The sequence below is a fragment of the Lates calcarifer genome, linkage group LG13 (assembly GCF_001640805.2).
Source record: "Lates calcarifer isolate ASB-BC8 linkage group LG13, TLL_Latcal_v3, whole genome shotgun sequence".
Lineage (NCBI taxonomy): Eukaryota > Metazoa > Chordata > Actinopteri > Centropomidae > Lates > Lates calcarifer.
Genome location: NC_066845.1, coordinates 14,791,212 through 14,811,985, shown reverse-complemented (window position 1 = coordinate 14,811,985; position 20,774 = coordinate 14,791,212). Strand labels below are relative to the sequence as shown.

The window sequence follows — 20,774 nt, the reverse complement described above, 5'->3', positions numbered from 1 at the left end:
TCTCTCTCTCTCTGGGCCACAAATGCCTCTGTGGCATCCAAGTCCCTGTAAACCAGAGAATTAGTGTGTTTTCAAAACTAACCATTCACTAGAGAACATCATTAAGCCGATTAATGTTTTTCATCCCAACATACTTGCCTTTGAACTGCAGTTTTGTGTGATATTTAAGACTTTAAGTGGAGCCTCACTGTTCTGTGAGGGGTTTTGTGTGTGTTAAGACTCTGCTCTCTGAGCTCTGTGGTGAATTACAGCTGACCCATGAAGACCCCGGGCCCCGCTGCTCCTACCTTTGGAAACCCCCGTCATCTGGATCACATCGGGCTCAAATGGGGGGCAGTGCAGAGCCCCCTCTGCCTGACACAAGCGAATGAGGAGGACGCTGGAATGAAGGTTCGCTGAGGTGTGTGTGTGTGTGTTTGTGGGTCTCAGTGTGCAACGGAGCCCCTGGGTCTCTTTCCGTTTCTGTCACACACACATAAACCTGCATGACATTTAGTTGGAGTGTAACACAGCCAGAATACTGAGAGTCACTTATTATAATCAAATAAAAATAAATAAATAAATTGGTTAGATTGGTCATGGCTGTCCAAATTGGGAGACACTTTGGTGAATGTAATGTCACTGGACACTGCTGCAGTCTGCACACCTAGTGATCTCTCAAAATATAGAGATGACCTTTGACCCTTGCGTCTGGACCTAAAAGGGATGGCCATTAACAACCAAATGTGTCTCACTTTTACACTGAACGACCACTATTTTAATTCCTGAAAAGCACAATCGTTGCTAAACGTGGTTTAAAGTGAGAGCAGAGTTTTAACCACAACACAGCAAATATATAGAACGTAACATCAAAATAAATAGTGTGAAATCTTTGCACCATCATGATCACAAACAGTTTTCCAGTGGCTGTAAATGTGGGCAGAACATACAATAAACTGATAGAAGAGCTTACACTGCACCAAAAAAACATCCAGTTCTCTAACCTGATGAGTTGCTGCCCCCTGCTGTAAAAATGCATCCATGAAAATCGAAAAATCCTCCCGTTGCTGTGTAGCAACATGTGTTTGAAGGAGCCTCTGACATGGCTAGTGACATAGCCATGTTACAGGGGACCCACTTGAATATGGAAGAATCATTGAAATTAAAGCAAAGATGAACGGGCCAAGAGTTTTCCTCCCCAGGCTGTAGAGGCACTACAGTGTGTGTTAGTATATTGACCATATAAGAAAATATCCCTCAATCTAATCAATTTCAATATTTGACATTATTTGGCACACTGTAGAATGAAAAATGCACCCCAGTTAATATTTGTTTATTTATATTTATGCTGCACAATCTGTCCAAGCATCTTTTCTATGGTGTCTTGGCACAATATGCTGACAGACAGTTATAACTCTTATACTATAACTGACTACCTTTTGACATCCAACTCTCTTATTATTAAATGTAATTAATGCTGAAATATACAGGATAGTTATATTTGATCATACCCCCAAGTAAGTTACTTTTTGTTTAATTGCTAATGAAAACAAATCTAAACAATAGAGATTCACTTTTAAATTCACGTTTAAAAGATGATACTCTCATCTCCCTCATAAAAAGAACATAAATGAAATTGCTATAACTGTAGACACTGTTAGCTCTACTCAGACAGCATGGGAAAACCAGAGAAAACACTGAGTGTGGTGACAAAGCAGGAAAGATGCCTGCTCTTCAGCTCAAGCAGTTGTAGAGCAAACAGTTAACTCCAGCTACAAGAGAATCTAAAGGTATCATTATAAATGATGAAAAGTTAATTAATCACAAGTTCAAACATTTTTACCCCTCACTTTTTGTATTAAATGTAACTCAGAAAGATGAGTTGGAGACTCCCATTATACCTAAAGATCTAGAAGCTGCTATAAAATCACTGTCATCTGGTAACATCTGGTGACATGGTTACATCTGGTTACATTTTATGAACGCTTTCTAGATGTCTTGTCCACAATACTGGTTGAGGTTGTACAGTGACACAAAAGCGTACTGCCACAATATGGCTTCTGTCAAGCATGTTCGATGTTACTGTTAGATAAATTGTTCATTCATAAATAAATAAAAAGTATATTTATGTATTGGAGCAAAGCATGCATTGATGTGAAATCATGTACGTGGACGTACGTTCCTATGGACAGGCTATGTGTTAAATAGTAACACATGCATGAAATAATTTAACGCTGTATTTAACATTTGTAATCCTCCCCCTCCTTCCCTCCTCTGGTGTGTCTTGTCTGTATAGCTCCATCCTTGTAGTGTCACATTGTCTTTCTTTTTGTTTGTCTGTCATGGAAATAGGGGACAAGAAGTGTTAGGCTCCTCTCACTGGTGCAATGAGTAAAACCTGTAAGACATTTATTTCTGTCATTTTGAATGGAAAATCCTGCTGCAATTTACAGAAAAGTGAAATTTACCATTACAGTCTGTGAGTTTGGGTACTTGTGTTTGGGTCGTAGGCAATTATAATGTTTGTAATATGTTTGAAGCCCAGTGGTGTAAAAGACTTACTTTGCCTGAAGCCAACAGAGAGGCTGAGGAAGCCACTGAGAGAGAAACATATTTCAAAAAAAAAAAAAAAAAAAGAACCTCTCACCTGGAAAAATCATCAGGTCTAGACCCAAGTGGTTTTGAGCTCAAATTCAGACACAAAACCTTTTCTCTGTAAGTGTGTGTTGGGGTGTTGGTTGTAGCTGGCCACAGGTGTTGTAAACAGATACTGCAGGACTCTGCGTGTGTTGAACATGCTGTGGCAGTAATCATGCCTCAGTATAATAACAGCAATCAAGAGAGTGAGGATGTTATTTAGGATAATGGCACTCCTGGAGTTGGCACTCCATATCACTATAGAAATAAAATGCCTTGTAATTTCCTGGCTGGGTGCAGGACTTTACCTTTTTGTTGTCATTGCGGATTTGTCGAATGCTTGGCTGCATGGACTCTTTTGTATTACACTCCTTTAGTAGCATTTTTTCACTTAAATAGAGACGATACAATAAAAACATGTTTTATGTATATGTGAAAATTGTTTATTACAAAAGCACATAGTAAAGACAACTGATAAATTAGGAATAAGGTACAAAAATACTGTGTACATTTAATTCATTTTTCTTTACACGCATGAAAATTCCACACAGTTTACTGTTTAAGAGGTTCAAGGTTGATAGCTATGTTTAAAAGGTATCCTTGTGTTCACCTAGGCTGAAAGATTAATCGTGAATACATTTGGCTAAAAATAACCTGACGAATATGAGAGAACAAAATCAGGTGGTTGCTCATCACACGTCACATTCTGGGCAAACACACACTTGCATGCTCTTTCTTTGTGCTCTCTCCCTGTCACACACACACACACACACACACACACACACACACACACACACACACACAGACAGGCACATTCAATCGTGTCGTTAATCCATAAAAACTCTGTTAGTGCATTCAAGAAGTGATGCAACTCCTCAAAATCAGGGTGCTTCACTAATTCCGCCACTCAGCACAAAGTTAGTGGTTTTAGTTTTTGTTAGGTTATTAGTTTATTAGTGGGTTAGTTTGTTAGTTTGCAGAGAGCTATTAAAAGCTCCTCAGGTTAGTAAATGTTAATTTAACTTTAGGAGATGTTAGTAGCTTGTCAAGAGAACAAAACTGTCAAGCTTAATTATAAGGACTTCTGTTGTGTTTCTTTAAAGGACTGCTCTTTGATAAAAAGAAAAGCATATACCCTTGACACTGGAGGATGTTTTGGATAAAAGCTTGGATGTAATGTGATTTAATGAACATCACCAGTACTGCAAGGCATGCTTTGATCAAATTAAAGATTAGCAAAGAAACATCAGGAGTGAAATAGTGTTTCAGTCAGAGAGAACAGAGATGTTAGTAAGAGCAACAGGTGGACCTTTGCAGCCGCACCGCTGTTAGTATCATCACCATAAGAAGTTAGTAGCGGAGCTGGGGTTTGCTTGGCTCGCTGTCTCACTGCGTTACCCGTGGTGACGACAAGCCAGGCACTCACCTGCAAAGGGTTGACCACACAGTGCACGGGTGGAGACCACAAAACTGATCAGTGAATATGTGAATTTAGCCTGTGAAGTGTGGCACACTGTGTGTAATATCATTTGAAATCAGACCTTAATCGGTTTTGTAAGGATTCTTTGAAAGTATGTGGTCAACCCAGTTTAATATCAGCAGCTGTGTCTGCTCCTCTTTTCATCTTGTGGTTAATAACTTTCCCCTTCCCAAGTCCTGAAACCCTTCTTGACATGCTCAATATAGCTTTTTTTTTTCCCATTCTATTTTTTTCTTAAATGATTAATCTAAGGTCATTTCTAGAAGAAGGATTGCAGGATCATGAGAGAAGAGTGTGTGCATCAGACTGCGGGCATAAAGCAGAGGGTTAGTCAATGGGTTAGAGAGAATCAGGCCAGCCATCAGCATTACAGGTTAGTAATCATCCGACTGTTAGCAGACATTAGTACTGTTAGATATTAGTGAGATACTGTTAGTACAATCCAGACCTGGGTAAAAAGCTATTTGCACATAATTATTAGCATTTGCTGTAATTTACTTAAGTATCAGATGATGGGGCTGTAAGCATCGGGACAGTTTAATTAAGGCCAGCAGGCATCATTTAGAAAACTACACACCATTAATTTCCAGCGCCATTCTTGTGATTATCTAAATCACAAGGAATTCCCACCCAACTGGTACTTCAATGAGGTTGTAATGAATGCTAAGAATCATTTGTAAATATTTTTTTATCCCTTGTCTGGTACATCCAGTGGCTAAAAGAAGAGCTTCAGGCATTTTTAAAAGTTTGCAGCTAGGAGAAGATCACTGTAAAGCAGCTTACAGCTTCAGGCCCATTACAAATACGTTTCTATCAGACAGACGGAATACACATGCACATTTACAGGAAGGAACACACACACACACACACACGCACACAAATAGAGCACATGCATACAAACACATGCACTCACGCAGACACACAAACACACCCACGCATAACACCAGAAAGAGAATGTACCGTCTATAGTAGATTAAAATAGTCTGTATCAAATCCAAATTAAGAGACAAACAAAAACATACTGTGTGAATTACACATCGTCAAATGTGCGAAAACTATCCTCACACACTTAAGCGGCGACATGACAGGATTAAAATATTCAAGCTTTCCAGTTCTGGATGTGGCATAGATACATGTTAGCTGCGGTGAGAAGTTAACACACAAGAGTGCAACAGCACTGTTAAAACACAGCTTCTGATGAACTGAAAGTGTCTTCTACAGGGGAGAAGTGACTAAAGTGTTGGACAGGGTAACCAAGGCAACAGAGCGGAGAGGTCACTGCACACAGCAGCTGAAGAAAGCAAGTGTGAGAGGTGTTCGACGGCTGCAGTGTCAGTGTTTTTGATCAGCCATAAAAAAATAAATAAATAAATGAGAGTGGGAGTGGATGAAGCTATATTAAGTGTTACTCACAGCCTGGGAGAAATACACGCATTTGAGACCGAAAAGAACACTGCAGCAAATTATTTTGGATGCAAAACACTGCCTGTGAAAATACCTTCCTGCTAAATCTGATCACGCTGACACTGACTACGGAGGAGTGGTGGCATTTTTAACTCTTCAAAGCTCTTTTTCGCTGATACACAGAGGCAGCAGAAGTCATCTCTTGGTGGAAACGCTTGAACATGGATCCTCTCCCTCTGAAGGTAGGGGACAGCAGTAATGGCACCATGCGTCAGTCACTGCAGGAGAAGTGACATGACAGCTGTTAAAGACACACAAGGAAATAAAAAATGAGGAATTTCATATTCCTCTTGACCTCTTTTACAAGACATACTTTTAAAGACATATTTTTGTCCTGGTCCAACAAATATCCAAACATTTTTTCCATGATAATCCTGCATAATGTTGAATAAATGAATGTGAAAAGTAGATTATGCTAATCTGATTTGGTCATGGTCTCTCACTTTTAGGTTGGTTTATCTCACCTCTTGAACATAATCCTGGAAAGGAGAGTAGCATATAGCGGAAAATATGGCAGCGATTAAACACATAACTAATCTCTCATGTTCTATCCAGCCACCGTTTATATGCACTCTCAGCCAGCACAGAGGCTTAACACACACACACACACACACACACACAAACACAGAGAGAGAGACATACTGTACTGCACATGGGTAAAAGCAAGATAGGATTCCATTAAAATGGGCTCTGCAGTTTAAATTCATCCCAAACGTATATAACAAGTCACGTGGTGGAGAATGTAAAGCAAATATGAGGGAAATAAAAGTCACAGTGGTGTAAATCTGTTGAGAGATCCTTTACCAGTCTTTGAAGGCAGCACGACAGAGGGCGATGATGCGACGCCGACCAGGTGTAGAAAGAGGTCCAGTGCGAGCCCCGATCTGCCTTTTCATCAGTGTAACTGGAGAGGAACACACAACACAAAGCAGCAGAAAAGTGGGACGCAACCCAACTGTCCTTCCAAGATACCCCAGGGAATGACTGTTCTTTCAATTTATTGTTCCTTCTTACTGCTTTTTACTTAGAGACAAATGAAACTGAAATACACCCACTGATAAGTCACTTGAGATAAGCTTCATTGATGTCAGGTATCTAACCAACTGAGTAATGCTGTTAAATTCTCCCTCTGATATTGCATGCCAGTGAAAATGAACCTCCCTCATGATTTTACAAAAGGTAATCCAGCCTGTACACATAACCTGTCCTGCTGTTGGATCCTCCCAGCGTCCTGACTGGTGACATGTCAGCAGCTCTGTAGATGATGTCCATGCAACACCAACCCCAAGGTTACCTACAAAATAAAAGCATACTGCATGCAATCAGAACTTTAGACCATGGCTAAGGCTTGAGTTAAATTTGTTTGACGTTTCTGTTGGCCAAGCAGTGCAAAAACAGGGTATAGTAGCTGCAGCCCATGCTGCACATACTAAGAATGACAGCCCATGTAGACTGCACTGTACTGTAGCACTGCCTACAGCAACATCTTGTCCGAGATTAAACAACTTCGTTCATTGTTTTTCTCCAAATAAACATATTATAATATTCATTAACCCTTTAAGGATGTCAGACTGAGGCAGGGCATTCTCCTCAGACTAGGCCCTATGCTGCAGGAAATCAAATGAATCAATGTTTATCTAACCAAAGAACAGAAAAACCTAATATAAACTAGTTCGATAAGCGTAATAAAAACGCCGAATGTAAAAGAAAAGCAGAAATATTGGAACTATAATGTCATTTCTCCTACCAGTGATCTCCAGGTCTCCATCCCGCACCTGTCCCGCAGCATCAAACGTTGCGAAAAGATCACATCTTCTTCTCCCCCCTCTTCTTTTTCAATGTTGAGGGCAAATACGCCCGTAGTAAAAGGCATGGTCGCTTCCTGGACCTTCCCCGCTACGCATTAAAAGACAAGCCACGGCTGCTGAACGTCGTCTATATGGCTGCCGAGCTGAGACAAGCAGATGTGGGAGTGCCGACAACAGCTGCGCACTGACGGGAGTCCAGTCCGGGGAAAGCAGGGTAAAGTGGAGACGGAAGCCCCGGGACAAAGGAAATGGATGGAGGGGTATTAAAGAGAACAGCGACGTCTTTAACTAAGCGAGACTGCACAGACTTGAATTAATCAGTGGTCTCGGTCTCCAGCTGCTGCCACAGGTTTACGGTCTTTTGTATGCGCCCTTCATCCACCATCTGTGTTTCCTGGGCAACCGAGGACTGCCTGCAGGCACCAACACCACCAGCTAATACACAGCATCCACCTCACACCTAAAAACACTACAGTCCTCTGCTATAATTTTACTTAAAGGGACATACTGTAGCATAACTAATGTTTTAACTTCATTTTTGATTTCTCCACACACACCCACACATATTTGTTCATACTGTGATGTATAGGCCTAATTTCAGGGTTTCATTGTGACTTTTGTTTTTTGGAGCTCCTGTGATCTCTCTATAATTGTGGTTTCATGTCTGTTGTTTAATAGATTGAAAAAAAAAGGAATAATTATGATGATGAATGTTTCACTCATTAACAGAAAAACAATTTGTGATATAAACACTGAATGTGTATCACACTCTATTTAATGAAGGCATAATACAAGACAGTGTTTGATGGGTGAATATTATCTTTCTGATTTTTACCACTGATTGAACAAATAAGTCAGGCCTAAGGCTGGTGCTGGAGAAAAAGCTATGTTCACTCACAGGGAGTTTATTTTCTGATGAGTAGAAACGCTTCTCAGCTTTGTATTGTGCTCTTTTGGGCCTCAGGATGGTGCTAGAGGAAAGGACATTATAACAAGATCTTCACTGAATTTTTGGGATATCTTGTGTATCTTGTATGGATGAGTGAATCATACAATACTATATGCTGAACAAAACAGTCCCCATCAAATCTGTGTGAAGCAAACTGACCTCTGACATGGCAAATGTTTTTAGATACAAGAAATCCATATATACTGAATTGTTATACCAGTCATTATACAACTGAACTGAATGAGTCTGTGATACCTGGTAACACACACAGCACTGTGTACTGTAGGCTGCATAATATCTAACTGTAAATCAGCAATAAACTGTGAAAGGCTGAACTACTTTCTAAATTCACACAGCTTTCATTTGGGACTTGGCCTCTTCAGACATGGAAGTGGCTGCAAGAGTCTTTATCATATTCACTATACTTCATTACAATATGTGTACTGCCATGGGAAAATTATTTTTGATACACTGATGCATTTAGTTTTTCACTGTAAGGCCAACTGACCCTTACACAGAAAACAAGCTGCACCTTGATGAATGTAGAATGAGCAGTGGCAGATCTATGTAATTTTACATTTTATGAGTCCCAAAAGGGTGATAAGAAGTTCTAGCAAGGTGGCATAAGATTGTAATAAGTGGTGTCCTAAAATCTCACTTTCAATATCTCTTTCTCCTAATATCTGCACTGTTACCCTTCCTTGTCATTTCCTTCCTGCAGCTGGATTGTCCTGCAGCTGTAGTAAAACATTAGATTGTAGATAAAATATTCAGTCTGACAGTGAAGGCTGCAGCCTGTTTTGACTAAAATTTTGATAATGAACATGCTCTAATCACTGGGGCCAGTTTAATATCATCCATGAAGGTCTGCTTTAATGTCATATCTATCAGATATATGTCGAGATATTTCAGTCTAGACCAAAGCAGTCGATACCTCTACTCATGTATCATTTGTTAGTCAAAAATCTAAGAACAACAGACACATATTATATTATTATTTAAGTATTTAACTTAATATGTTCCTCCCATATGTAAGGGGCACAATTACAATATCACACAATACTAAGAAGAGTGATTGTCTATTACTGACATGGGAACTGTACATATGTATCTGTGTGTGTTTGTGTATGAATAAAAATATTAAACATGAAAATACTTAAGAATACTCGTACTTAAAACAAATATTAGATAGAAAGTGGTCAACTGCAGAAATCACAAATTAACAAACTGTAAATCAAGTGATAAAAAAGGTTTCATAGAATCTTCCAACAGTCATTAGAACAGAAGTGTTTTTAGAATGGAACAGTCACCATGATGAAACAGTCCTCGGAATAGAACTGATGCTCTCTTATAGTATCAAGAGTCCTTAAATATTGAAAAACTGGTCATTTGGTCATTTTACCTTCAGCCAAAAACATTTCACTACGAACGAGTTAGTTGAAGAAACCACAATGAAGAACCGGAACATTTGGAGAAACATTTTTAATGGCAAAATGCCACCACCTGCATCGACATCAGGTGAAGCTACAAGTCACTTTGCAGGTAAAGAGCTGGAAAAAATGCTTTGACTTTTGAGTTTCAATGCAAGATTTTGACCTGTAAATGAGTATTTTTACACTATGACATTACTTCTTTTTACTTAAGTATGTGGAAACTGAAGACCAATGTGATATTTGATCATATGTTTTCCATATAATTTTTCTTCATGTGGCCGTAGAACAATAATCAGATGTTCGTTTACATGAGTATGATGAATTATTCAGCTACATTTGTGCATGCTGTGTTGACTGAATGACCCCTGCTGACTTCATGTTGTAACCCCCACATGTTCTCCTTTTCTCTTCATGAACTGCTTCTCTGTCCTGGATCACAGATGACAAGACCAAACCTGAGAGCTCTGAGGTGCGAAACAACAACATACTGTGCAGCAGCACAAGTCGCTACCTCATTCAGGAGGTCATTGGAGAGGGCACCTTTGGCAAAGTTACCAAAGCTGTGAATTTAATCACATCAAAGGATGTTGCCCTCAAGATTCTCAAAACTGAGGATACCACCAAAAGAGAGGTAGATCATTGAATTTGTTAATTATGTATTATTTATGTAATTATGTTTTCTTTCATATTGATTTGCTTATTAAGTGAACTGCTGATATCATGCTACGTCACTAACGGTACCTATGTCATTTTTCCTATTTCCTTCACAGATCAAAATGCTCAATGTGGTGAGCATTCTTGACCCAGTCAAGAAAAGTGTGGTGCAGTTCCTTGAAACGTTTGACCACGAAGGACAAACCTGTCTCGTTTTTGAAAAACTGGACAAGAGTCTTTTCGCCCTTCTTTCAGAACGACAGGGGATGCCACTTTCTCTCAGTGAGATCCGTCCAATAACACACCAGGTAAAGACTATGTGGCTTTGATCAATCTATCAACAACTAATGGTAATATACTCAGCCAGCTGAGAGACAAGTTTCATACTGAAGTAACAAAACTATATTTATCTTTCATCTGTTTGACCCTGTACCCTGGTCAGTGGTATCTTTAACCGTCTATGTTGCATCCTTTGTCTCTGCAGTTGTTGACAGCCTTCGACGCCCTGAAGGGGATTGGTGTTATCCATTCAGACCTGAAGCCAGATAACATCATGTTGGCAAATCATCTGTGTGAGCCCTTCAGGGTAAAATTAATCGATTTTGGGGTGTCCTTCCAAACCTCAGAAGACACACGGGGGATAACAATTCAGCCTCTGGGTTACAGGTAAGTCCAAACTGCAAAACATCATCTTCTAACATGTTTGCAGTTGTGTGTTTATGCTGTAAATGATCCAGCAAAGGTTGTTCCAATCTTCAGTATACCTGCTGAACTTAACAATGTACTCAATAGCTCTTGTGATTCTTATACGCTACACACAGAGCACCAGAAGTCATCCTGGGTCTCCCCATCTCCGAGGCCATTGACATGTGGGGTCTTGGCTGTGTGCTTGCGTTTTTGTACCTCGGGAGACACCTTTTTGCAGACTCTGAGTACCAGTCAGTAAGTAAATAAGTATATCTAGATTTAAAGCAAAGACTGTTACATTCTACCCCAGACACATGTCCAAATCCAACAGGGGATTTGATGTAGGATGTGGGATGATATGATTCTTTATTTTCTCTCTCCAGATGAAAGGAATTGTCGACATGCTCGGCCAACCCGCTGACCACCTCCTCAGTGCTGGGTACTACACCCAGAAATTCTTTAAGAAGAATCAGCACTGGGACAAGCCAATATGGTGGATGAAGGTATTTTGACTTTGTTCAGCTGTTCACATTCTTTAATTTGCCAATTAGACAACCCTTTTAAAATGTTCAACACATTGAGGAAGAAGTATCTGACCCCATGTTTTGTTCCTGTAGACTCCAATTGAATACCTGCTTGGCACCGGCATTGAGCCCAAAAGATGGCTGAGCCCTTTGAGATACCTGGATGACTTGATAATGGTAAGTGGTCCATTTCGTGACTAAAGAATAAATTAATACAAATTTGTGTTGCTGAAAAAGAGGAAGCACTTAAGCTGAACTGTCACCTACTTACTTAAACCCAGCACTACCCAGATATGGAGGAAGCTGAACTGGAGGATCAACGAGCTTTCGTCAGCCTCCTGAATTGCCTCCTCCACACAGACTCTGAGGAGAGGATCACTCCAGGGAAGGCTCTCACCCACCCCTTTGTGACTATGGTCCATCTGGGAGATGAAACAGACACCAGCTCATAGTAAGTGACTGTGTTTTGGTTTCAGTAGTGTTGGATAGATACATGTTTACTGACTGATTGATCCATTAATTTATTGTCATGTTTCCTTCAGTATCGAGGAGTCATTTGAGAATATGACCATGTTACCAGTGGACCACCTGGATGAGGAGCTCTGTCCTGACGGCGAGGCTAAGGAACAGCTGAAAGTTGGAGAGCCTTCAGTGAAACCTCCATCAGTGGCTCCATCCTGTGTCAGTCTCGTCTCTGTGAAGATAGTGCTTCACTCGGCTGATGGACAAGAGGCTGCTGCCGTGATAGACACTACTGTCTCAGATGTAGATGCAGCCAGTCCAGCTGAGGAGTCACCAGATGAGGATCCACCTGCCAAAGTTAAGAAGAGCAGGATGAGGAGAATCTTTAATTTCTTTGGCAGGAAAATCAGGACCTTGTTTGGACTCAAGAAAGGAGAATAACGAAATCCCCACCTATTCTCCATCCTACCTCCACCCCCACCCCTTTCTCTTTCTCTCTTACCCCACACCCCCGCATTGTAAACTCCATCCAGCTGGGGGCGACAGCGTTCTCGTTCACACAAGTTTGGCCTTCCTCGGTTGCCTTACTAATGGCAGTAGCAGGCAGTTACGCACTACCTCAGCCGGGATATTTGCGACATTTTGCAGCGGTAGATTTTGAAATTAGTCGCTGTTTATGCATCAGTCGGGTCTCGCAGGTCTCTCCGGCCTGTGCCAAGTCACAGATCATCTTTATCTCAGTAATGGCAGAGCGGCTAATGATGCCGCTCAGGTGACTCGGTGTGAGATCACCTGCATCGTCAACGTTACCGAGACCAGGAGCAGCTGCTCTCCACATCTTCCTCCCGGGGTGGAGTCCTACATCCACATCCCGGTCTCGGACTCCACGGCGTATCCTCTCAGCGATCACTTTGACGAGGTGGCAGATAAAATACAGCACATTGCAGAGCTCGGAGGTCGGACGTTGGTGCACTGCAACGCCGGCGTGAGTCGATCCGCCGCCCTGTGTATCGCCTACCTGATGAAGTACCGCGGTGTGACCCTGCTGGAGGCCCACAGGTGGGTGAAGACCTGCCGACCCATTGTCAGGCCGAATAATGGCTTCTGGAAGCAGCTCGTCCGATATGAGATGGAGCTTCGTGGGTGCAACTCTGTCAAAATGGTCTCGTCTGCCATTGGAGAGATACCAGACATATATGAAGAGGAGGCCAGAAATATGATGCCACTATGACAACCTACTGTGCGCACTGAGGAGTGGGACATTGTTTCACAGTGATGGCATGTAACGTGTCGCCTATGCAGTAGCAATAAGAATAAAGCTACTTTTCATGCGAAGGCACATAAAGACTTCACTCTTGACTTATTATGGACAGTGGTGGAATTTAACTGAGTACGTTTACTCAAGAACTGTAATGTACTTTCTAGGCTACTCAATAAATTTCAGAGGAAAATATATATTTTTAATCCACTACATTTATTTGACAGCTATAGTCACATAATTAGAATTCAAATTAATATGTTATGTTAAAAAACACACACTAAACTTATAAAAGTACAATAAAATAAACCAGTGGTTCCCATCCACTTTGCTTTTAGACCCTTCTCAGAATATGCAGATGGGAACCCTTGTAGTTTCAGTGAGTTTTAGCAGTTACACCAGAGATTTGTCAGATGGTTTCAATTAAACCACTGTTTGAGGCTCAAAGAGCAAATTATAATATGTAAGAGAAAAGAATATGATGGTCCTCGAATCATGAAGTAGCTGTGACAGCGAAGGCAGCTCAGGAATCCAACTCATTTGAGGCTACAAAGTACAAAAAGCATTTATTTTAGAATCAATAGCCAATTTGTTCAGCAATGAAACATCTGATGGACAGCAGGATGTTTGTGTGGACCGCCATTCCTGGCAAAGTGAAACAAATATACTATATACTTATACTAACCCTAACCCTACTGCAAAGTCATTTAACATGCTGATTTTAGCTAGCTTGTATGAAAGAATTATTCTATATTCCAACTAATTCTAGTGTGTTTTCACTCACAAAAGAGCCATGTATTGTTAGAAAAATGAGATTATTTTCTTTGCAGATTTCAAATATATATATTTTTGGGACATAATATGGTCTCTAATTCTGCCAAGAAACAACTGGGTCATACATAGCTCTTTTCCTTTCTACAGAAAGGGCTTTCCACAGATTATGACAACTGCCCCCGTAAAAATATATTAATTTATGAAAGAGGCACAATACAAGAGTCACACATTGAATCACAGTAAAATCATTTACAATTTGGCACAACACACACATCTCCAAGAGGAAAGTTTAAATCTAATATATTAGTGGTCAACCTGTCCCCAGAGACATACCCCCCCACCCCACCAAATAGTGCACTTCCAAAGGTCAAAACAATGCAGCTGTTGGCCAGTTTCTGCTTTACAAAATACTTTTTGGTTAGAATAATCAACATTTCAGACTAGAGATTCAATGCAAAGCAACAAGTGCTACGAGTTAGAGGAATAACCGGTAACAAAGGTGCTGGGCAGCAAAACAGTAAATAGACCAACAAGTTTCCAGATAAGAAACATTTGAACAACACCAGCCACACCACACAGACTGTTTTTCATGACATTCAGGATATAACAAGCAACACTGACATATGTATCCAACACCCTGACAGCAGTTACAACGTCAGTTGGTTACTTCTTTGTACGTTAAAGGACTAACTCAACATTTGTGGAAATATGCTATGCTGACCTTACTGCAGTGTTGATCTTTTCATCCAAATCTCAGCAAAAGAGCTTTTTTTTTTTTTAAATTATAGACAATTTCTTTAAGCAGACTTGATCTGTTTATCTATCAGCATTAAGAAGCTGAAGTGGGTGACCACTGTGTGAGCATCTCTCAGGAAAAAAAGCTACATTCATTTGGCCAACACCATGCATTTCTGAGCAGAAATCCCATTGCAATACTTCTGCACATCTAAGAGGAACCTGGAGACATTTTATACTATACTATAATACACATTTAAAACATCTGCACATAAGAAATTCTACACAGCCAGAATTTTACAAAGATTCAGATGGCTTATTTAGGGTACACAGTGCAATCACTAATGTACTGTACAAACAAGGCTAGAATCCAAACAGCTAATATTTCATCTGCTACCGAAATATCCTGAGTCAGGACCTTAGTCAGGTCAAATTACAAGATTGCCTAAAAAGTGGAATAAGGACAAGTGCAAAAACAACATGCTTATTTTACCTTCACACATTTCACTAAGTCCCTCGATAAGGCAACAATGTCATCTGCATAGTCATGCAATAAGCATCTAAAAGGTACAAAATAGAACACGAGGTGAAATCAATGTGGAGCACATCAAGAAAACATCTACTGCCAATATTCACTCGCCATCTTCTCACACAATCCGCAGTTTATTCAGCTGCTTGAGGCAATGGTTTCATGGGAACGATTTGAGATCACATCTGAAAGAAAACACAGAGAATTAAAAACTCACAAAATAATTATCGACAGTAGATTAAAATGACGGTGAAGTATTTCTTTATAACAGCAGCCTACATGCTGTTCCAGCTTCTGGTATTCTGTGGATTTAGGTCGACGTGTGGATCTGGATCTCTTTCCCTCCAAAACAAAGGCAATTATCTGGGGAGAATAAAGACGAGAGAAAGACATTGGCAAGTTTTCAACTGGCTAGCCTGGTTTCCAAAACAAATGTGGATTTAAGTGACAAACAAGGGGCAGCATGGTGGATTAATCTTTCTATGTGTGCACCATTAGGCAATACACAGTACTTGGCAACGGAGTTCAAATGCTTCAAATAAGCATCTTACAGAAATAGTTGGGACATTTTGGGAAATTTGCATACCAGTATTCACATTCTTCCCAAATCTTAGGTGAAAAGATTTATACCACTCATATCAGTACAGTAAATATGAAATTGCCGCCAGCATACATACAGTGGAGACGTAACGTGAACATAAAATGAAGGTCTGCGATGGAACTAGTGCTGTAATTTTTGGGTTTCTTAAAATTCCTTTTTCATCTTCATGTGTTGCAACAAGAATGCACAGACCACAATGGTTGAAACACACAGTATTTATACAATATTTGCAACTCAAATCTGGGTCAGTAGAAAAAGGAAGTCTGCGTGAGAAAGACGCAGAAAGTTTTAGAGGCAGAGTTACCTTGCGCTTGTTGTGGTAAGTGATGTAAAGCACCGCAACCAGCACAGCTGCACAGACAAGGTAGGCAAAGAAATGGCTGCTTTCTGCCTCGTCCCTTATTCCAGAATTATATATATTTTTCTCTCCGTTTTTGCTGCCTTCTTCTTCTGGCACCCCATTTTCCTTCTTGGTGTCCTTGTCTTCTGATTTGTTCACACTAGCGTCTTCCGTCTTCCCGTCACCACTGTTTTCAGTCTTTTTGTCACTGCCATCTTGTGTCTTGTCGTCGGCCGTGTTTTGTACATTTTGGTCACTGCCATCCTTGTCGTCAACGGCAGTTTGTACGTTTTGGTCGCTGTCACCTTGTGTCTTTCCGTCACCTGCGTTTTGTGGTTTTTGCTCAGTGCCATCTTGTGTCTTTCCGTCACCTGCGTTTTGTGGTTTTTGCTCAGTGCCATCTTGTGTCTTTCCGTCACCTGCGTTTTGTGGTTTTTGCTCAGTGCCATCTTGTGTCTTTCCGTCACCTGCGTTTTGTGGTTTTTGCTCAGTGCCATCTTGTGTCTTTCCGTCACCTGCGTTTTGTGGTTTTTGGTCAGTGCCATCTTGTGTCTTCTTGTCACCTGCGTTTTGTGGTTTTTGCTCAGTGCCATCTTGTGTCTTTCCGTCACCTGCGTTTTGTGGTTTTTGCTCAGTGCCATCTTGTGTCTTTCCGTCACCTGCGTTTTGTGGTTTTTGCTCAGTGCCATCTTGTGTCTTTCCGTCACCTGCGTTTTGTGGTTTTTGCTCAGTGCCATCTTGTGTCTTCGTGTCACCTGCGTTTTGTGGTTTTTGCTCAGTGCCATCTTGTGTCTTTCCGTCACCTGCGTTTTGTGGTTTTTGCTCAGTGCCATCTTGTGTCTTCCCGTCACCTACATTTTGTGGTTTTTTGTCAGTGCCATCTTGTGTTTTCCCGTCACTGCTTTTTTGTGTTTTTTTGTCACTGGCGGTTTGTGCGTTTTGGTCACTGCCATCTTGTGTCTTTCCGTCATCTATGTTTGGTAGGTCTACTTTCTTTTTCTTCTCTGTTATTTTGTTAACTTGCAGCTTCTCCTTGGTAACAGTAGCAGGCTGTTCCTGATTTCCGGATTTCATCGTGGATTCATCAGCTGTTTTGATTTGTGGCTGGTTGTCACTATTACCTGCCTCTCCATCATCACCAGCTACATTGGAGTTTGATGGTAGGCTGTGATCCTGATTTGGCTTATCTGGTTGGCTTTGTCCCACCTTAGAGGCTGAGTTCACTTCATTTTGTGAAGGAGCCCCTGTAAATAAGATACATTTTTAAGCAACAGAACTCAAGACATGGCGTCAAAAATGGAAACAATGGAGACTATAATGCCATCTAATGATAAAAGCAATGATTACTGCCATTGTACATTTTTGAATTCTGCATTGGTGATCCAGACACATCAGCTCACTTGTCTTCATTACTTTTCCTTCTTTGTTTCCACAGCAAACTTTTGAATGTGTGTCCCACCCTGTTAGTAATGTCTTCTGTAGTCTGATTAAATTAGCGGAGATTAGCTGATTAGATTATCTGCAGTAAAAAGCATGACATAAATGCTGTACCATTAAAGCAGAGGAGGCAGCCTCTGCACACTGGCAATCAATTTAGAAATATGGCAGCCAGTTTGGTGTACAGGCTGAACTATATCAAACGATAATAAAATGAATTGTGAATTTATTACTATTCTTTCAGGTAGGTTTTATGCCTTCATTGGACAACAACAGAAAGATGACAATTATAATAATGATAATGATATGATAATTAGAGGAGAAAGATGTTGGGAATGAAATGCAACAAAGGTTCATGACAGGATGCAAACTGATAAAATTTGTTGTTTGTTATGTTTCTAATATTTTGTCAAAGCTTATTTACATGCATGATGAGGCCAGAGCAGGCTTTTTTTGCACAGCAGACATTTTTGACATGCTGCAGGAAAAGAGAAGTGGAACTGATATTTATTGCACTTTAGCTCTGTTACATTTAAGTGTCCCAGTAAGGCAGTGAGTGAGCATGCACAATACCTGTTCCCTGGCTCTCCTTGCTAAACAAACACCATTAATGTTATTAATCACACTTGTGCTCCTCCTGCTATTGTATGTCAAAATGTCTGCTGTGGAAAAAAGTTGTCACAAGTGAACTGACAAAGATATAAAACTGGGGCTAGGAAGATTTCAGAATAAGAGTACTAGTTGTCTGGGCATATAATTAAAGTGCTATATAGTCTGTGGCATAATTAGTAGGAACCTGGTGGTGGCAAGGTTCATAAATACCTTACTTTAAAGATCTCATAGTTCCCTACAATCCCAGTAGGACTCTGTGCTCCCGGAATGCTGGTTTACTGGTGGTTCTCAGAGTTTCCAGGAGTAGAATGGGAGGCAGAGCCTTCAGTTATCAGGCTCCTCTACTGTGGAACCTTCTCCCAATTTCGGTCTGGGAGGCAGACACTCTCTGTATCTTTAAGAGCAGGCTTAAAACTTTCCTTTTGTTAAAGCTTACAGTTAGGGTTGGCTCAGGCTTGAACCATCCCTTAGTTATGCTGCAATAGACCTAGACTGCCGGGAGATTCCCCATGACACATCGAGCCTTTCTCTTTCTTTCTCTCTCTCTCTCTCTCTCTCTCTCTCTAGTAGTTGTGTGCTCTTCCATTTCTCTCTTCTCCTCTGTCACTTTCTGCAGGTACTTCTGCCTCTGGAGCTGTAGAGTCTGACCTGCGATGACAAGCCTCCTGCTGCTCCTACCACTCCACTCAACACCTACCGCTAGAATTAGAAATTACTTATACTGCTTCTAATTTTATTGTTACGTTTGCAATTAATACTTTAATTATTACTATCATTACTACTACTGTATTACTGGTATCACTTTATATTTTTTACATGGAACCCGTGTTATGCTATGTTCTCTCGCTATTCTCTAGGTGTTAGGTGTTATGATGAGTTGAAGATGACAGTAAACGCGGAAACTTCGAGCTCCGAATAACAAAATATATGGATGGCCGCAGTAGTCGGCCTATTGTTGCCTTTACAAGAAACATTAACTGTCATTAACTGTCCCAGGCTCTCTAGCTAACGGATAAATCAAGCTGACTTTTATCGGACAGAACAAGTAGCAGAGTTTGTGTTTTGTTCTGATTTCCGTGTTTTTGGTTTTGTGTACCGTCATATTTAGTTTTGTGTTTTTTTTTTTTTTTTTGTTGTTGTTGTTTTGTTGTTGTTGTTTTTTTTTTTAATCAGAAAATGAAGGTAAACCAATAGTTGATGTTTCCTTGCATGAAAGGTATTCGGTAAAGCCTCGTTGGTTTTTCTAGTGCTGTTTACATAGAAGGTAGCAGTATATTCCCAGTGTCTCCATTTAGGGAAACGTAAAAAAAAATGCCAAATGTGCTGCTGAGATTTTCATTCAACACAATACCGATGATGATCTATGATCAGTTCACTTCCCTCAGTCAAAGAGTAGTGTTGTATTACAACATAACTATCGAGCACAATAGCTGCAGTAGCTGAAATGGATTATGGGGAAATCCAACACTTCAACAACAGCAAATCTGAAGGAAGCATAGATAGTAAAAAAAAAAAAAAAAGAAAGAAAGAAAGAAAGAAAAACGATACAAAACTCTACCCACCCGTGACCAAGTAGCAACACAGATATACTGAGAGTAGCAGGAAAATGGTCCTCATTGTGTCTACACAACAGTGAAAACACAAACCATCAAATCTTCTCAGTCCGTCTCCCCGATGTACTCACGGCCAAATCTGCGTTGACAAATCCAGGTCGACAGGATGAGGGCTTTGACAAGTATCTAATTCCTGCTTCCGTGTACCACGTGCTGTACAAACGAACCAGCTCTTCTTCTAGCCTACAGATGAAAACAGAGATGGGGTTTACTGCCATCTAAAGCTGGACTTCTGACATAACAGGGCTGCTATGTCAAAACACTGGAAAACACAGCCCTGTGTTTTCCAGTGTTTTCCAGCTGGGTTACATTTGCCAATAAAGGAAGCTCTTACCCTACTTCCTCTTCACCTTAACACCTTAACCTTGTTCCAACTGATTTCAACTGAAGGTGACATTTAATATCAAAATGAGCACATCTAAAACTAACAAATTAAAGTTGCATGTTCCAATCAAATTCAAATGACAACATTTGCCGCTATTTATTATAATAGATTTCATCTCAGTTGTTTGGCAGTGCAGCTCTCCCACAACAGTCTGGAAAATACCACTTCCATCCACCTTTCCAGACAATTTTACCTCCAGCCGGTTGTAATAAGACAACTACCTGATCCTGAAACCCTGGATCCACCAGTTTAGCAACAAGAAACCATGATCATTCAGAACCTGTCAGATGACCTTATATCAGACCTCATCTCCTACAACTAGGTGTTTTCTGTGGATGCACTGCCATACACATGTCATCAAAATGCTGTTTATGACAACTGTTAAAACAGAGAAAATATAAATCCCCTCTTAC

At 40.5% G+C, this 20,774-nt stretch overlaps 3 protein-coding genes and 1 long non-coding RNA gene across 35 annotated transcripts; 2 read left to right on the top strand and 2 right to left on the bottom strand.

Moving 5' to 3' along the window:
• Positions 1-3,054: 3,054 nt before the first annotated feature.
• LOC108878775 (uncharacterized) lies at positions 3,055-7,906 on the bottom strand. Of its 2 annotated transcripts, none has more exons than XR_001960259.2 (3): positions 7,308-7,906; positions 6,365-6,854; positions 3,055-5,801 (listed from the first exon to the last, which is right to left on the bottom strand). It is a non-coding gene; the product is annotated as an uncharacterized LOC108878775 (long non-coding RNA). The 2 variants fall into 2 exon arrangements; XR_001960258.2 differs by having other exon boundaries at positions 3,055-5,778; positions 7,308-7,904.
• A 1,766-nt stretch (positions 7,907-9,672) lies between these two features.
• On the top strand, positions 9,673-12,545 carry LOC108878565 (homeodomain-interacting protein kinase 1). The gene is made up of 6 exons (XM_051074978.1): positions 9,673-9,859; positions 10,191-10,381; positions 10,521-11,594; positions 11,709-11,792; positions 11,897-12,066; positions 12,158-12,545. The coding sequence occupies exons 3-6, from the start codon at positions 11,475-11,477 to the stop codon at positions 12,516-12,518; spliced, it is 735 nt and encodes a 244-aa protein (XP_050930935.1). The 5' UTR covers positions 9,673-9,859; positions 10,191-10,381; positions 10,521-11,474; the 3' UTR covers positions 12,519-12,545.
• An 87-nt stretch (positions 12,546-12,632) lies between these two features.
• Positions 12,633-13,424, top strand: zgc:153044 (uncharacterized protein LOC751678 homolog). The gene has a single exon (XM_018669408.2). The coding sequence runs from the start codon at positions 12,754-12,756 to the stop codon at positions 13,306-13,308; it is 555 nt and encodes a 184-aa protein (XP_018524924.1). The 5' UTR covers positions 12,633-12,753; the 3' UTR covers positions 13,309-13,424.
• Positions 13,425-13,874: 450 nt separating this feature from the next.
• tgoln2 (trans-golgi network protein 2) lies at positions 13,875-20,134 on the bottom strand. 31 transcript variants are annotated; one of them, XM_051074973.1, is made up of 6 exons: positions 19,926-20,131; positions 17,118-17,558; positions 17,022-17,069; positions 16,279-16,781; positions 15,653-15,736; positions 13,875-15,558 (listed from the first exon to the last, which is right to left on the bottom strand). In XM_051074973.1, exons 1-6 carry the CDS (start codon positions 19,978-19,980, stop codon positions 15,553-15,555), a joined length of 1,137 nt encoding a protein of 378 aa, XP_050930930.1. In that variant the 5' UTR covers positions 19,981-20,131; the 3' UTR covers positions 13,875-15,552. The 31 variants fall into 31 exon arrangements, with proteins under 31 accessions (XP_050930930.1, XP_050930917.1, XP_050930922.1 ...); XM_051074960.1 differs by having other exon boundaries at positions 16,279-16,925; positions 19,926-20,129; XM_051074965.1 differs by having other exon boundaries at positions 16,279-16,877; positions 19,926-20,129.
• Between the last annotated feature and the right edge of the window lie 640 nt (positions 20,135-20,774).

What these genes read in the sequence shown, in the direction of transcription:
- tgoln2 (XM_018669403.2), bottom strand. Translation starts at nt 19,980, where the DNA reads ATGAGGACCATTTTCCTGCTACTCTCAGTATATCTGTGTTGCTACTTG. An exon ending in GTGTTGCTACTTGGTCACGG is followed by an intron (nt 17,559 to 19,925) that starts GTGGGTAGAGTT and finishes TCTTATTTACAG; the next exon opens with GGGCTCCTTCACAAAATGAA. An exon ending in CTTACCACAACAAGCGCAAG is followed by an intron (nt 15,737 to 16,278) that starts GTAACTCTGCCT and finishes TATTCTCCCCAG; the next exon opens with ATAATTGCCTTTGTTTTGGA.
- LOC108878565 (XM_051074978.1), top strand. Translation starts at nt 11,475, where the DNA reads ATGAAAGGAATTGTCGACATGCTCGGCCAACCCGCTGACCACCTCCTC. An exon ending in AGCCAATATGGTGGATGAAG is followed by an intron (nt 11,595 to 11,708) that starts GTATTTTGACTT and finishes TTGTTCCTGTAG; the next exon opens with ACTCCAATTGAATACCTGCT. An exon ending in GAAACAGACACCAGCTCATA is followed by an intron (nt 12,067 to 12,157) that starts GTAAGTGACTGT and finishes TGTTTCCTTCAG; the next exon opens with TATCGAGGAGTCATTTGAGA.
- zgc:153044 (XM_018669408.2), top strand. Translation starts at nt 12,754, where the DNA reads ATGCATCAGTCGGGTCTCGCAGGTCTCTCCGGCCTGTGCCAAGTCACA.